Source organism: Bubalus bubalis, chromosome 2 (genome assembly GCF_019923935.1).
Source record: "Bubalus bubalis isolate 160015118507 breed Murrah chromosome 2, NDDB_SH_1, whole genome shotgun sequence".
Taxonomy (NCBI): domain Eukaryota; kingdom Metazoa; phylum Chordata; class Mammalia; order Artiodactyla; family Bovidae; genus Bubalus; species Bubalus bubalis.
In genome coordinates, this window is record NC_059158.1 from 32,376,602 (window position 1) to 32,393,895 (window position 17,294).

The 17,294-nt window shown below is 43.8% G+C and overlaps 1 protein-coding gene across 3 annotated transcripts in view; it reads left to right on the forward strand.

Moving 5' to 3' along the window:
- The window catches only part of RCAN2 (regulator of calcineurin 2), a 285,698-nt gene that overhangs the window by 257,923 nt on the left and 10,481 nt on the right, over positions 1 to 17,294 (forward strand). For all 3 annotated transcript variants that reach the window (XM_025268972.2, XM_044929346.1, XM_025268981.2), the window contains 2 exons: positions 4,252 to 4,425; positions 5,442 to 5,613. In XM_025268972.2, coding sequence (XP_025124757.1) covers positions 4,252 to 4,425; positions 5,442 to 5,613 — 346 coding nt within the window. The remainder of the gene's footprint in view (positions 1 to 4,251; positions 4,426 to 5,441; positions 5,614 to 17,294) is intronic.

Below are 17,294 nucleotides of genomic sequence, written 5' to 3' on the forward strand. Positions count from 1 at the left end.
AACGAGATTAACTGTTGAGGAAATGAATTTATTGAGTTTGTGGGATACCAGGCTGGAAGAAACTGGCAGCCAGAGGACAAAAAAATATTACCGTGTCCCTGGTGGGAACCTGGGCATCAAAGCCATAGATGATTTGCTGTAAAACCAGGTGGAGGACCCCCGGGACTTGCTCTGATCAAGTCACCGCTTTGCCTAAGGATACACCTGGCACCTTCACTGAGTTGGATCTGCCTCTCACCAGTTTGGTCTGGCATCCTGCTGCCTTAGCAAATGAAATGCTTGTCATGTCACTAGTGGAAAAAATAGAGATGACCAGCAAATTCCCAACGCTTGGCCAATTGTCATCCTCGACACTGCAAGAGCTCAAAAGACCTGTGCAGAGTGGACAAGCCAAGTGAAAGTTCGTTGCTTATTATTATTATCATTGTTGAAGTGGGCTCCAGATGGGCCAGTGAAAACCCTGGTCTCTGAGCTCTGGGACACACCCCAGGTCTGGTGGAAGACTTTCTTTTGTTTTTAGTCTAAGCCCAAAACAAGACGTATAACAAAGAGCCTTCTTTCACCTCCCATCTCCAGCTTGCTGCCTGGAGCCCTCTTTGGAGAAGTAGTGGAGAAAACAATTAGTCATCACTGACATCTGATATTCATGTCACCCCTGCCCTAAGCCTGAAGCCTGGCCTCCTCCATTCCTTCCTCCTAATTCAGGCTCTTGAGGCCAAACAGCTGAGGTGTGAGCATAAAGAAGTATGAAACAACAAGTAAAGAATTAGACTCCATGGAAAAAACACCTCTCCCTCCAAGGCTGGTCTTAACACCTATGCTGAGGTCCTGGCGTGGGGGTGAGGGTAGGGACAGGATAGGAAGGAAACTCCTAGACTGGAGTTTCCAGTCTAGAAACTCCTAGAGCCACAAAGAAAACCTACAGATTTTGTCCTAAAAGATAGAGATAAGAGCTTTCATTTAATTCCTTCCATTCCTGAAAAGTCTCAAATTAATCAAACCGCCATCTTGGATTTTGCCTGGTGAGACTATTTCCTCTTGCAAGGAACCAGAAAGCATTTTATTCACCAGGATACTTGTTCAGGAAAACACAGTAGTGGCGGTGGGGGGCGGGGGTGGGGGGGATGCCTTAAAAAGCCCCCTGGGGAGGCTTCCCTGCTGGTTCAGTGGTGAAGAATCCACCTGCCAAAGCAGGAGACACTGGTTCGATGCCTGGTCCAGGAACATCCCACACCCTGCTGAGCAATTAAACCCGTACACCACAACTATCGATCATGTGCTGTAGAGCCCGGAAACCGAAACTGACTGAGCCAAGCCCGTGCTCACCAACAGGAGAAGCCACTGCAATAAGAAGCCTGAGCACGGCAATGATAGAGTAGCCCCTGCTCGCTGCAACTAGAGAAAAGCCCACACAGCAATGAAGATGCAGCACAGTCAATAAATAAGTCAATAAAATTTATTAAGACTTTATAAATAAATAAATCAAAAGAAAGCCCCCTGGGACTCATGACTGAGGCCCCCCAGGCTGGGAGTTGGCTCATCCCAAGGGTTGAGATTGGAGAATAAAAACTACCCAAGGAACAAACAAGGAAAGATTTCTGTTTTGTTCTTGCTAGAGAAAGAGGAGTAAGAACAGAGCCTGAAAAGGGAAGAGAGAACCCCTCAAATATCTCCACAAATGTCATGAGACTGGAAAAAAAAAATAAAGTTGTTTTGAAAAGGGGTATAATGGCGTTACATGAAATCATCTGTGTGAAACTTCTGAAAATTGTAAAGCATGATAGAATGTAAAAACTCTTTTATTCAATTTAAAGAATGTGAAAAAAATACTTGAAAGTTTCCCCATTCATGACATTCAAATTCTTTTTTTAAAAAAATTGCCATGGCCGTGTTTCAATAAACATCCTTATATCTAAACAAACAAAAAAAAGTTAATACATGCATACAAAAAAGAGAACAACTATATAGACATGAGTCAAAATGAGAGGAACTGTGGCGGGCCATGGGCTTCCCCCACGACTCAGTGATAAAGAATCCACCTGCAATGCGGGAGTCACAGGAGACACAGGTTCAATCCCTGGGTCAGGAAGATCCCCAGGAGGAGAGCATGGCAACCCATTCCAGTGTTCTTGCCTGGAAAATCCCATGGACAGAGGAGCCTGGTGAGCTACATTCTACAGGGTCACAAAGAGTCAGACAACTGAAGCGACTTAGCACAAATGCACGCATGGTCGACAACACAATGGAGAATCTCAGAAATGGGCAGCAGCCTTTGGAAGGATCACAAGCCTTGGTCTTGAGGGTCTGAGACCAGTGCACTTGGTTGTGCAAGAGGCAGGAAGACCTTGCCGGACATCCGAGTCCCTCTTCCCATGCAGCTTCGGAGGGCAGTGGTTCTCTCACCGTACATCACCTTGTCGATTCTCTTAGATGTGGTCACACAAGAGCCTGGGGTAGCTTATTGCTCTCCATCTCTTGCTTTTATTAATGCAGGAATCTAGCAGGGTAATTACTGATGTAATTGAAAGCATCTCTGTATTCTGGTTCTGGCTCTGCCAGCAACGGCCTGTGTGACGGTGGGCAGGTCCTCATCTCTTCACACCTCAGGGTCCTGATTTGTAAAATGATGGAGTTGAGAAGGGAAAGGCTGAGTTAATTATCTCTTAGGTCCCTTACAAATCCAAGTGCAGTGAATCTTGCCGTATTAATCTTTCATGCATCTTCATTCCTACTTGAACTCACCCTTATGACAAAATATCCTTTACTGTAGAAATGAAAAAATCAACCATTTTTTAAAAAAGAAGTTATTTCCTTAGTTGTTATTTCTCCATTAAGAACACAGAGTATCTTAACATGCACTGTTTTTGTTTCTCATAATAATCTTTTTTTTTTGAAGCTAAGAGGAACCAGATAGATGGTGTTCATATATTTTTTTTTAGTTTTCCTTTTATGTCTTTTACCAGTCTTATGGATGTTCTCTTATTTGTGTCTGCCTGCCTGTCACCTAGATTATTAGATCATTGAGAGTTGGAACAAAATGATTCTCACTTCTGTATCCTCCTAAAACTCAGAGACTATCCTTTGTACAAAGTAAGCATTGAATAGATATTTGTTCAGTTGAATTGAAGTTTGTATCAAACCAAAAATTTTTAATTATTGCTTTGTGATAGGCTTTGTGGTGCTGCAGGAATAAACTAATTCACAAATCTCAGTTTAATACAGTAGAGAGTTCATTTCCTTTGTTGAGGCAAAGTCAGCTATGTGGGGTGGGATTTGGGAAGAAGGTGTTTCTGCCCCACAGAGCCACTCAGGAACCCAGGCTGAGGAGAATCCTATTCTGACTCTCCTACCGTCTGGAGCACATGGCATCTTCAGAAAAAGAGGCTACAAATTTTCTAAAGGGCTTTCCTGCCTCTGTACCCATTTCATTGGCCAGAACTAATCACATGGCACTGCCTGACTAGTAGAAAAGTGTTAGTGTTTGGGGTCGTGTGAGCTCTTATATTGGAGAAGGCAATGGCACCCCACTCCAGTACTCTTGCCTGGAAAATCCCATGGGCAGAGGAGCCTGGTAGGCTGCAGTCCATGGGGTCGCTAAGAGTCGGACACGACTGAGCGACTTCACTTTCACTTTTCACTTTCATGCATTGGAGAAGGAAATGGCAACCCACTCCAGTATTCTTGCCTGGAGAATCCCAGGGATGGGGGAGCCTGGTGGGCTGCTGTCTACTGGGTCGCATAGAGTCGGACACGACTGAAGCAACTTTGCAGTAGCAGAGCTCTTATATTTTTAGGCAAGAACAGTGTCCTCAAACTTGACGATCACTGGCAATGTCGACCACATGCTTCACTCAGTAGATCTAATATTTTGGAGATAGTGGACTCCTTTGAGAACCTTTGACGGTTATGATACCCATCCCAGAGACAGATACATCTGTGTTGAAACACTCAACATAATTGTCAATTTGTCATGCATTTCCAACTCCATTCACTTATTTCCTATGAATCCCTGGACCCAGATTATGAACTCTATGACAGAATCCACATGTTTAACATGTGGATGTTTAACATCCACAGGCATGTTTAACACCTGGTAACAGATCAACAGGTGAAAAAAATATGTTACAGTGTTCTGTTTGAATTTTATGTTAGGAAGAGCCTATTTATTTACTTGCTCATTTGTTTTTGTCAGATCTGGCATTGTACCAGATATGTGATCAATGGATTTTTCTCTGTGTTTGTTTTTATCAGGAGAAATTTGAGGGTCTGTTCCGGACTTACGATGACTGTGTGACGTTCCAGCTGTTTAAGAGTTTCAGACGTGTCCGAATAAACTTTAGCAATCCCAAATCTGCAGCCCGAGCCAGGATAGAGCTTCATGAAACCCAGTTCAGAGGGAAAAAGTTAAAACTCTACTTTGCCCAGGTAAGATCATTCTTTTCCAGAGTTAATCCATCTGCCCTACATTGTCTTTTTACCTTTTCAAAAAGTAAATGAGGCCCTTGCTACTTTCAGATTGCTTTGTAGTCTATGATTAGTTCACTAAAAAATAAATTTATATCATGATTCCCAGACCGGGACAGCATAGTGGTTTAGAAAACAGGCTCTGAGTGCCCACAACAGCCTTGGTTCTAATCTAGGCAAGTTATATAACCTCACTGGACCTCATTTTCCCCATCTGTAAAATGGGGATGATGACATACTTCTTACACTATCATGAGGATTAAATGACTTATTATGTGTTAAAGTGCTTAGCATTTGGTAAATGAATGCCCAATAAAGACCAGCTAATACTTGTAATAAGAATGGGCTCATCACAGAAATGGTAGTAACTGTTTAATGGGTCCAGGGTTTCCACTGGAGTAATAAAAATACTTTGAATCTCGATAGGAGTGGTGATTGCACAGCACTGAGCGTAGACTAAATGCCACCAAAATGGTTCAATTTAAAATGGCTTAATTTCAAGTTATGTGAATATCACCTCAATTAAAAGAGAAAGAGAGAGGAAGGGAGAGAAATAGATGGAAGGAAAGAGGATATGAAGGAAGGATGGGAAGGAGGGGAGGGACACAGAGAGGAGAGAAAGAAGGGAAGGAAAGGAAAGGTCTGGAGACCAGCAGCATCAGCATCACCTGGGAATTTGTTAGCAATGCAGATTCTCTGGCCCTGACCCCATCAACTGACTCAGAAACTCCAGGAGTGGGGGTCAGCACTCTGTCTTAATAAGCTTCCCAGGTCATTCTTATGCAGTTGAAGGCTGAGATCCACTGTTTCAAGAATCAAGTAAGATGACTGAGTGGTCAGTAGTCATTATTATTGCAGCCTGGTTCATTGGTTCATTTGTCACAGGCTAAAGGCCAGGCTCTGCATCTCAGTGGAACAGCACAGCATATCCGAGGCCAAAATAAATAATGGGCCTTCATTTCTCCCGTGTTTGAAAGGTTCAGACTCCAGAGACAGACGGAGACAAACTGCATTTGGCTCCACCACAGCCTGCCAAACAGTTCCTCATCTCACCCCCTGCCTCTCCGCCCGTCGGCTGGCAGCCCATCAGCGATGCCACACCAGTCCTTAACTATGACCTCCTCTATGCCGTGGCCAAACTAGGACCAGGTAAGCTCTGGGGCCCTTTCTGGAAATAAACATTTGGCAGCCGCTTAGAAAAGTCAAACAAGATGAACCATCCTAAAATCCTGGGTTCTTTGTAACATCTGCATTTCCTTTTTTCTCATATTTTTTTTAAAGTGTGAATTTATATATTTATTTTTGGCTGTGCTGGTTCTTTGTTGCTTTGCGGGCTTTTTTGTAGTTGTGGTGAAGCAAGGCTACCCTCCAGTTGCAGTGGGAGGGCTTCTCATTTCAGTGGCTTCTCTTGTTGCAGAACACAGGCTCTAGGGTGCAAGGGTTTCAGTAGTTACAGCACGTGGGCTCAGTAGTTGCGATTCCCGGGCTCTGGAGCACACGCTCAGTAGCTGAGGCACGCAGGCTTAGTTGCTTCTCAGCATGTGGGATCTTCCAGGACCAGGGATTGAACCCCTGTGCCTCCTGCATTGGCAGGCACATTCTTTACCACTGAGCCACCAGGGAAGTCCAACATCTGCATTTCTAATGAATTTATCTCTGTACGTAGACAGTCAGAGGGATGATGAATGAAAACGCAACATCAGACTTTGTACCTGTTCAAAAGCAACTCAGGAACTGGCACTAAAATGTCAGTCCCAGCTTCTGGATTGCAATGCAGATATTTTAAGGTTGCAAAACAGGCAAAATGAGTTCTACCAGCTGGCACAAGGCTTCTAGACTGTGCAACCTTGTTTTACTGCTGCCACAGTATGCCCAGAAAAATCCTTGGCTACAAAGCAATCTACCTGCAAAGTGACACCTCTAAGACCCCCAGGCAAGCCAGTCACATTAGCCTCTAACTTTAGAAAAAATCTATGCTCATTTTGTTCCACTGTTGGTACCTGGAGCTTGGATGCTCTCATTTTCACTGTGGCGCAGTATTCCACTGGGCAAGACCACGGCCACTAGGCGTTCATCCACTCTCCTGCTGATGGCCGATCAGATGGTTTCCAGTTTCTTGCCATTACAATCCAAGCTGTAGTTAATATTCTTGTATGTATTCTTGTATGTGGTGGTTCCCACAGTGTGAAAGGGGGCTGAGTGCACACCCCAGAAATTCTAATTTAATTGATTTGGATCAAGTCAAGCATCAGTATTTTTTAAAAAATCTCCCCAGGTGATTCTGATGTGCAGATGAGTTTAAGAACCATTGGTAGCCAAATGCCAGGGATGATAAATTTATAAGTTCTTATCAGTATTTCTTAGATAAGGAAAACCTTTGGCATTAGTATCTCTCACCCCAGAAATCTCAAGTTTTAATAACACATATGGGTTTTCATGGTGGCTCAGACGGTAGAGTCTGCCTGCAATGCTGGAGACTAGAGTTTGATCTGCGGGTCAGGAAGATCCCCTGGAGAAGGGAATGGCTACCTACTCCAGTATTCTTCCCTGGAAAATCCCATGGACAGAGGAGCCAAGGAGGTTACAGTCCTGGGGTTTCAAAGAGTCAGACATGACTAACTTGACTTTCACCTTCACTTTTAAAAAATTGATTGTTGCATACACTGTAATTTAAGAATCCTGAGTATGAGTGTGACCCACTGTCTTGGTGCCCTCAGACTTAGGGGATTCCTGGGAACTTGTGATGCTAAAACCAAGAAATTCCCAGGCAATTCAGGAAAAGCTGATCATCCTACTGGGTCTTCAGATTGATATGAGGCTGATGTGATGAATAATTACTCCCTGCAAGAGAATTACTGGCTGTCCCACGTGTGTCCTTAAAGTTAGATTACAGCACTTTCAACAGCAGTGTCTTTGGGGAGTTTCTTTGTAATCACTGTCTAGTCATTCAGCTTCTCGGAGCCTTTAAAATAGCTATTGGTTTCAACTACTGAGAAGCAGGAGGTATCCAACCACCAAGATAGGCTGATAAAAGAAGTAATCATAAGGGAGATGTTTGTGGAATGTGATTTCCTTGAAAGTCTGGTCCACATACAGGAATTCCGAGCATATGCACTCCCATCCCATGACTTTCTCCCAAGAGAGCCATGTGTGTGATATGTGCAGATGTTGTAGAGTGTGTGAAATAAATCAGGTTTGCTGAAGCCAAGCCTGTGACCCATTTCCCCTAGTCATTTCAGGATACTTTATTTTTCAATTTAATTTTATTTATTTATTATTTTTGGCCGTGCTGGGTCTTCATTGCTGCACACGGGCTTTCTCTAGTAGCAGTAAGCGGGGACTACTCTCTAGTCGCGGCATGCGGGCTTCTCATTGCGGTGCCTTCTCTTGTTGTGGAGCATGGGCTCTAGGGTACTCGGCTTCAGTAGCTGCAGCCCTGGGCTCTGGAGCGCAGGCTCAGTAGTTGTGGCACAGGAGCTTAGTTTCTCTCAGCATGTGGGATCTTCCCGGACTAGGACTCAAACCCAGGTCCCCTGCATTGGTAGGTGGATTCTTAATCACTGGACCACCAGGGAAGTCCCACTCAGATCACTTTAAAAGCAGGACCATGGAAGCTGCTGTCCTTCAAGCTGCTGGTTTGACTGCCAAGATTTTAACAAGAACACAGTTGAACATCTTGTGCAGCTGTTTTGAATGTTAGAAAACAGAGCTCTACATAGAATCACTGAGGTCTCTGCTAGAGGGCCTAGGGATTCCCAGGTAGGGTTGGTGGTAAAGAATCTGCCTGCCAATGCAGGAGACTCAAGAGATGCAGGTTCGATCCCTGGATCAGGAAGATCCCCTGGAGAAGGAAATGGCAACTCACTACAGCCTTCTTGTCTGGAGAATCCCATGGCCAGAGGAGCCTGGCAGGCTACAGTCCATGGGGAGACAAAGAGATGGACACTGCTGAGCAACTGAGCACACTTAGAGGACCTAGGGGGTCACTGCCAACTTGTGTTTCACATGAGGGGAACCTGAGGCCCTGAGAGGGAAGCAGGAATGACTCGCCAGTGACGGGACCAGGGTCCCATGGCAGTACTCTTCCTATTTCACTCTCTATAAAGGAGGCCCAGGCTAAGTCAGATGTTCACATCCCAGCTGGCCTCAGGTCCTCTCACTTGGAGCCTGTAATCCAGTAAATTCAAATCATTTCTAATCTAGAGCCAGAAAGAAAATTGATTTATAGTTAATGTTCACAGAGCATGATGCAAAAGAAAGACAAGGGCAAGTCTCAGACCACCTCACTGGCTCATGGAGCTGAGTCCCTGGTCTGAGGCCACGGCCAGGACCAGTGTAACCTGGGACTGAGAGAGGCAGGAGTGGAGGCAGTGGGATCAGGCCTCGGAAGGTATGCTCATAGAACATGGTACAGAGGAGCAAGGAAGTAGGAGGAAAATGACCTTACAGAGACAGAAAAAAAGAGGGCTTCTTTTTAGAATTGTGAATAATTTATCAATAGTGTTAAAAAATGCTTGCCTTTTGCCTTAATTTTACGGCTTAACCTGTGACCGTCACCTTCCCTTTGGTTGTTGTTGTTCAGTCACTCAGTCGTTTCCGACTCTTTGCAACCCCATGGACTACAGCACACAAGGCTTCCGTGTCCTTCACTATCTCCTGGAATTTGCTCAAACTCATGTCCATTGAGTTGGTGATGCCATCCAACCATCTCATCCTCTGTCGTCCCCTTCTCCTCCTGCCTTCAATCTTTCCCAGCATCATCTTTTCCAATGAGTCCACTTTTTGCATCAGGTGGCCAAAGTGTTGGAGCTTCAGCTTCAGCATCAGTCCTTCCAATGAATATTCAGGGTTGATTTCCTTTAGGATGGACTGGGTGGATCTCCTTGCTATCCAAGGGACTCTCAAGAGTCTTAAATTTACTTCACTAAGTAAATCTAGCAGCTTTGAAGTACCCTGCTGTGCAATCAACACAGACACAGGCTCCTGTTAATATCCCCATTTTCCAGATCAGACCACTGAGCAGTAGAGGGGTGAGTGCCTTTGCCCAAGGTGACACAGCTGGTTGGAGGCAGAGACAGATGTCCCTGGCTCTTCTGACCACCACTTGGCCCGATCCAATGGCCTCTACTGAGGATCCTGGCTGCCTGGGTGGGCTCTCTGCTCTGAGACGGGCAGAACATTTAGCCCAAATCTGCATTGACAGTCACCTCTAACACCATCGTAACTTCCAGAAAGGCTGACCCAGAGCCTGGTAAGTGTGTAAATGAAGGCCTGTGTGCTGTGTGTGCAAGAGTGAATACGGAGGGTCTCCGGCTCTTTACAGTTGACTGACACCATGTCCCGTAGAACAGCTGCAGTTTGGGTGTCTTCTCTTTCTCTTTTTCTCCATTGTTTGTCAGCAGTTTAAGGTTGTTTCTCTTCATCTCGTTATCCACATGTCCTTTTCCGGTGTCCTTAAGGCTTCTACACTCCACACAGATAACCGATTTATATCCAACAACTGAACTGAAAATCTCACACAGATTCTAGTAGAAGCCTGGGTCTCTGGCTGCCGTTTCAGCTGCAGTGATGAGAGAGCAGGACCACACACTGAGTCCCCCGACCCACACCTCTGCCCCCTCCCCAACCAGGTGCCATGGCCGGGAACTACTTCAGTCCCCTGCCACTTTCCACTAATGCTCACTTCCCCTTCTGGTAATTTTCTATTGTTCATCTTTCTGTCTCCCCTGCTTTTCTGAGGGGAGAATGCATGTTTTATTCATTTTGGTATTCCCAGTGCCTGATAGCAGTTTGCACATAGTAGATGCTCTATAAATACTGAATGAATGAATCAGACCTATTACCCACCACTGCCCACCCCTCCCCCCACCCACAGAGATAATTTCTTTGCTGGCAAACTGTTGCTGTTTTATGGCTTTAGCCAGACTGAGTCAGGCAGCACTAAATTAATGTTTTCTCCACCAAGAGGACTTTTAGCATTTCCATTTAGAAAAAAAAAGATTTCATAAAATTCATTTTTAATCCTTAGGCAGAATCATTTCAGTAACAAATTATAAGTCATTCCATGTTAAGGATGACTACCTTAGTTCCAGGAGTAGAGACATAAATTAGAATGCGAGCAAAGCAACTCAAATGATCAAAGGAATGGAGTTTTGCTTCCTTCCGAGGAGTGACTAATGGTGCTAAATTGGTCCAGCTGAGTGACTGAGAAGGGATGCAGAAATCCAAGGATGCTGAGGAAGAGTCAGTCTAAAGAAAGAGCATTTCAGAGCAGGGGTCTGGAATCAGATGGCCCTCGGGTCCAGGGTCACTGGCAAACCAGCTGGCTTGTGGAAGCTTTGACACGTGTAGCTGCCAATGGAAGGCAACAATGTGTTATTTAGACCCTTTCATGGAGGGTAGATGGGAGAGGGAGGACACAGGTCTTGCCTCAGATAGAAAGGGACAAAACGTCACCTTGTTCTTGAAGAAAGGAACACCAGCGACTCTCTTCCAGAGAGGGACAAGTCATGCTCCCCAGAGCTTCTAAAGAGGCTCTTGAAACAAGCATGGTGGGAACAGTGCAATCACAAAAGGACCGTGATCAAACCCAAGCTTGTGGGTTTCCTTTGAAATCCTTAATGGATTTCGGTGTGAGCCCAGGGCCACCTAACAGTGGGGAAGCATCTCTTTGTTCTGTTTGTGATAGTGAGAATAGGATTATAGTCTGGAAAATAGGAGAGGCACAATTTCAAACATTTTTAACCACTGTCTTCATGACCATATGTTCTGTTTTTCATCCAGAACAGAAAGTAAGTAAAATAGATAAATTAGGGGAAAAAATGTAAACAGAAACAATGGCTAAAACTGATATATGGGGCTTACTGTGTGTCAGGCACTGTTCTAAACACCTTACTATATAGATTATCTCATTTAACGTTCTCAGCGACTCTACAAGAAGGTGTTGTTATTCTCCTCATTTATACAGCTGCGGAACGTGAGGCATAGAATAGCTAAGTAATTTGCCAAAGGCTACACAGCTGGTAAGTTAAAATATGTCCCTCTGACCCTGGTGAGACACAGAAAGGATGAATGGAGCCAACACCCTTGCCTTAAGGAGTGCAGAGTTTGAAAAACCAGGGAGATCTCTTGAAAAACAATATTATTTCTCTAGAAGCAATTCCAGATTGTTGCAAAAGGATATTTTAAAAAAATACAGGGCAACTTAGACATTTGTTTCTTTAGAATTCATTTCTCTGCTTATTGGCACTTCCTAAAGCATATGCAGGGCCTTGGCTCTTTAAGGCGAGTTTGATGTTTTCCTCTAATGTCAAGCAGGACGTGTGGATCAGATTCACCATACTCTGTTCTTTTTAAAGGACAGGTCTATATAAAACAGAAGAAGCTTTCTATGCAGATCAAAATTGCAAGATGAGTATCACACCAGTCAGAATAGCCATCATCAAGAAGTCTACAAATAGTTAATGCTGGAGAGGGGGTGGAGAAAAGGGAGCCCTCCTACGCTGTTGGTGAGAATGTAAATCGGTGCAGTCACTATGGAGAACAGTATGGAGGTTCCTTAAAAAACTAAAAATAGAACTACCGCATGCTCTAGCAATCCCACCCCTAGGCATATATCTGGAAAAGACAAAAACTGTAATTCAGAAAGACACAGGCCTCCAATGTTCATAGCAGCACTATTTACAATAGCCAAGAAACGGAAGCAATCTAAGTGTCTGTCAACAGATGAATGAATGAAAAAGATGTGGTATAGAGATACAATGGAATATACTCAGCCATAAAAAAGAATGAAATAATGCCATTTATGGCTACATGGATGGACCTAGAGATTATCATACTCAGTATAGTTAGACAGAGAAAGACAAACATTATATGTTTCACTTATACGTGAAATCTAAAAAAAATGATACGAATGGAATTACAAAAAAGAAATTCACAATGACTCACAGTCATTGAAAACAAACTTACGGTTACCAAAAGGGGAAGATTGGAGGAGGGATAAATCAAGAATTTGGGATTAACAGACACACACTCAGTTCAGTCGCTCAGTTGTGTCTGATTTGTTGCAGCTCCGTGGACTGCAGCATGCCAGGCTTCCCTGTCCATCACCAGCTCCCAAAGCTTGCTCACACTCATGTCCATCCAGTTGGTGATGCCATCCAACCATCCCATCCTCTTCTCCTCCTGCCTTCAATCTTTCCCATCATCAGGGTCTTTTCCGATGAGTCAGTTCTTCGCATCAGGTTGCCAAAGTATTAGAGTTTAAGCTTCAGCATCAGCCCTTCCAATGAATATTCAGGACTGATTTCCTTTAGGATTGACTGGTTTGATCTCCTTGCAGTCCAAGGGACTCTCAAGAGTCTTCTCCAACACCACAGTTAAGAAGCATCAAATCTTTGGTGCTCAGCTTTCTCTATAGTCTAACTTTCACATCCATATGTGAATACTGGAAAAACCATAGCCTTCACTAGACATTACTTTGTTGGCAAAGTAATGTCTCTGCTTTTTAATATGCTGTCTAGGTTGCTCATAGCTTTTTTTCCAAGGAACGAGCGTCTTTTAATTTCATGGTGCTGTCACCATCTGCAGTGATTTTGCAGCCCAAGAAAATAAAGTCTCTCACTGTTTCCATTTTTCCCCATCTATTTGCCATGTAGTGATGGGACCAGATGCCATGATCTTTGTTTTCTGAATGTTGAGTCTTAAGCCAACTTTTTCACTCTCCTCTTTCAGTTTCATCAAGAGGCTCTTTAGTTCTTCTTCGCTTTCTGCCATAAGGGTGGTGTCATCTGCATATCTGAGGTTGTTGATATTTCTCCCGGCAATCTTGATTCCAGCTTGTGCCTCATCCAGCCTGGCATTTCGCATGATGTACTCTGCATATAAGTTAAATAAGCAGAGTGTATGTGTGTAGCAGATATACACTACTAGATATAAAACAGATAAACAACAATGACTACTTAAAGCACAGTATTACAAGATACTATAATCAGTATCTTGTAATAAAACCTAAAATGGAAAAGATTCTGAAACAGAATATATATATTTATACATATAAATTAATATAAATAATATGTATATAAATATATGTAAATTAAAATGTATAATAATGTCCCTGGTGAATTTACAGAAGCCCAGAGTGTCCCTGGTGGCTCAAATGGTAGCGAATCCACCTGCAATGCAGGTGACCAGGATTCAATCCCTGGGTCCGGAAGATGGGCTGGAGAAGGAAATGGCTATCCATTCCAGTGTTCTTGCCTGGACAGAGGAGCCTGGCAGGCTCCAGTCCACGGGGTCGCAAAGGGTCAGACACAACTAAGCCACTAAGCACAGCAAACAGAACATCATTTATCAATGCCCTGGACAAAATAAGATGAGCTTTGTTCTGGTGGAGAATGAATTGGGTATTTTCTTTTGTTTATTTTATAATGCCTATTGTTCCTGACTCCAGAGAGAATATAGTCTTCTGTTCTTTTTGGATGCAAAACAAAATGGGAAAAACAAAACCCAGCCCAGCAAAACAGCCTATCATCAGCAAAATGGCAAATAGAGATGTTCCTGGCACTAGATGGGTGGTCAGTCAGAGGTGGGATGTAAAATGCCAGCCTGTTCTGCTCTCTAGGATGGTTCTGGAAGGTCAAGTTCATTGTCACTGGAAATGCCTGCAGGGAGAGATATGAAAAGTCATTGTCTGGTCCCTTTTTTCCTCCTGCTATTTTTAGCTCTTGTTAGAGAGATCAATTTTAGTTAACTGCAGAGGAGGGCTTAAAATCGTGCTCGAGTTTCAAGTACATTGGCTATATTTAGATTTTTTTTCCAAATTCTTGTCCATCAAAACATGCCATGGTAAAACAGTTTTGCTGGTTTGCTGCTCTGTGTACATTGTTTCTCCCCAAAGGGAAAAATAAATGTCATTAATTCATGTCACTTATAAGGAAGAAACATTTTCTATTCCAGGCTCATTGATTCTGAGGTAGAGAAAAATTCCATTTTTAAAATATAGATGAACACCTATATTTGGGGTGCCAGTAGCATGACCATTATATAAGCCCCAGTTCTTGTTCAGCAATTGCTGTATTCTGATCACAGACATGGAAAGCAAATAAAACAGCCAGTCCCAGGGCTCCATTTAGTACAGTCTCTGCACGTCACCACCCCACCATGGGAGGGATGCACATTTATGAGCCAGGAACATGCATTCCTAATTTTCCGCCTTCTTTGGAAGAATTTTCCCTGGGGGGAAAAATATGTTAAAATGGCTTATCTTCTAAGTATATATTCCACAATTATCCTCAATCATTACTGAGTAGCAATATGAAGTACTTCCTTTTCTTATTTCACAGGTAAAACATGCATATTGTAGAAAACAGAAAAGACACAGAACCAAGACTTGGAAGTGGGTGCACATCCATAGTTATTCCCATAGCCAGACCCCCGATCCTGGGAAAGGAGGAACAGGGTGATCACTCCCAGACCGGGGAACCTCCTGATTCTATGGCCAAGCACAGCGAGAGCACTCTTTTCTCCCCGTCTGCACTTTCCTCTCATCCCTGGAACCCAAGCCCCACCTCACAGACTCCCGGGTTTCTCTTTACCTCCCCACCTTCTCCCTCTGCGGGTCCTTTGGTCCCTCACCTCCCCCCAGGGTTCCACTCCTTTGTCCCAACCACTGATTCAGGGCCTCCGTCTGTTGTCCACAGGAAGTGCCTCCAGGTCCTAAATGACTCAGGAGGGAATGAAGGTAAATGGCCCCTTAATCTAGTCTTAGAGGAAAACCCAAAGAATATAAGCAAACTTTCCTTTTTTTTTACTGAAAGATAGTTAATTTCCAGTATTAATTTCAGGAGAATAGCATAATGATTCAGTTTTTTTTAATAGATTACACTCCATTAAAAGTTATTACAAAATAATGGCCATAATTCCCTGTGCTGTTCAATATATCCTCGTGTGCACGCTAAGTTGCTTCAGTCATCTCCAACCCTGTGCATCCCTGTGGACCATAGCCCGCCAGGCTCCTCTGTCCATGGGATTCTTCAGGCAAGAAAACTGGAGTAGGTTGCCATTCCCTCCTACAGGGGATCTTCCCAACCCAGGGATCGAACCTGCATCTCTTGGCAGGCTGGTTCTCTACCACTAGCACCACCTGGGAAGCCCTCAGTATATCCCAATTTCTTACATATTTTATGCATGTAGTTTGCACCTCTTATTCCCCTACCCCTAGATTGCACCGCCTTCCTTCTCCCCACTGGAAACCACTGGTTTGTTCTCAGTATCAGTGAGTCAGTTTCTGTTTTGCTACACATTGTAAATGTATTTATTGCTTTATACATTCATTTTTTCTTTGCAATTCCACATATAAATGATATCATATAGTATTTGTCTTTGACATTTTACTAAGCATAATATTGTCTCTGCCATTGCTCTAAATGGCAGAATTGTTCTATTTTATGGCTGAGTAATATTCACATATATATATATATGTATATATATAGCAGCTGCATCTTTTTTAATCTGTTGATGGGCATTTGGGTTGCTTCTGCATCTTGTCTACTGTAAATAATGCTGTGTGAACACTAGGGGTTCGTGTATCTTTTTGAACTAGTGTTTTTATTTTTTCTCAATAAATATCCAGGAGTGGAATTGCTTATGATAGTCCTATTTTTAGTTTTTTAATGATCCTCCAAACTTCCACTGTTTTCCATAGTGGATGCACCAATAATGAACAAAGATTCCCTTTTCTTCACATCCTCACCAACATTTGTTATTTGCAAGACCTTTTGATGATAGCCATTTTAGTGTGAGGCAAACTTTCTTTTACTGAAATGGAGCACCTCTGAGACCAAAACCATGGAATCGTCCCCCCTCTCTCCCCTCACTTCCCTCTCCCTCCCTTCACCCCTCCTCCATCTTACAAAAGACCACTTCTGTTCTCCTACTTTGAGAAGAGGCAGGCCTGAGGATGGGGGTGGGTGAAGGAAAAGACCTCAGATCTCTCATATCAATAATCTTTTCTTGCTGCTGCTAAGTCGCTTCAGTCATGTCCAACTCTGTGTGACCCCGTAGACGGCAGCCCACCAGGCTCCCCCGTCCCTGGGATTCTCCAGGCAAGAACACTGGAGTGGGTTGCCATTTCCTGCTCCAGTGCATGAAAGTGAAAAGTGAAAGTGAAGTCATTCAGTCAAGTCCGACTCTTAGCAACCCCATGGACTGCAGCACACCAGGCTCCTCCGCCCATGGGATTTTCCAGGCAAGAGTACTGGAGTGGGTTGCTATTGCTTTCTTTTCCTAACATGCACTTATTCCAGACCCGTTGAGGCAGGCAGGTCCATGTGCAGCCCTGATGTCTCTTCTATGCCCTTCTGAACTCATGCCTAAACATCGCAGGCAATGTCATGCTTTGCCACTCAGTGGACCTCCACTGGAGTCCTACCTCCACCACTTATGTGGGGACCTGGAGCAGTTTGCTTCCCCCTCTGCACCTCTCTTTTTTTTAATAAATGGTGAGAATTTGACAAATTGCAAGCACATCATGCATATGGAATAAGTCGTATTTGTAAAGGATGTAGCCCAGTGCCTGATACGTAGACACTATCAAACTCATGGTGGATGCCATGGTCATTCTTCTCTGAGCAGTATTGTTTAGCAGGGCGTCCTCAGAGATTTCTGGTTTCCTTTGCCTGTGCGTGAATTAAGGTATGTACAACACTTGAAATAGAGTCTACTGGGCAGTAAGAACGAGTTGTGTCCTTAGTGGTGGTGGTGGTTGTTCTCAGGCACTTGTTCTCGGGACTGCCAGTGAAATACTGGACTTGATCTATGCTTTGCTTTAT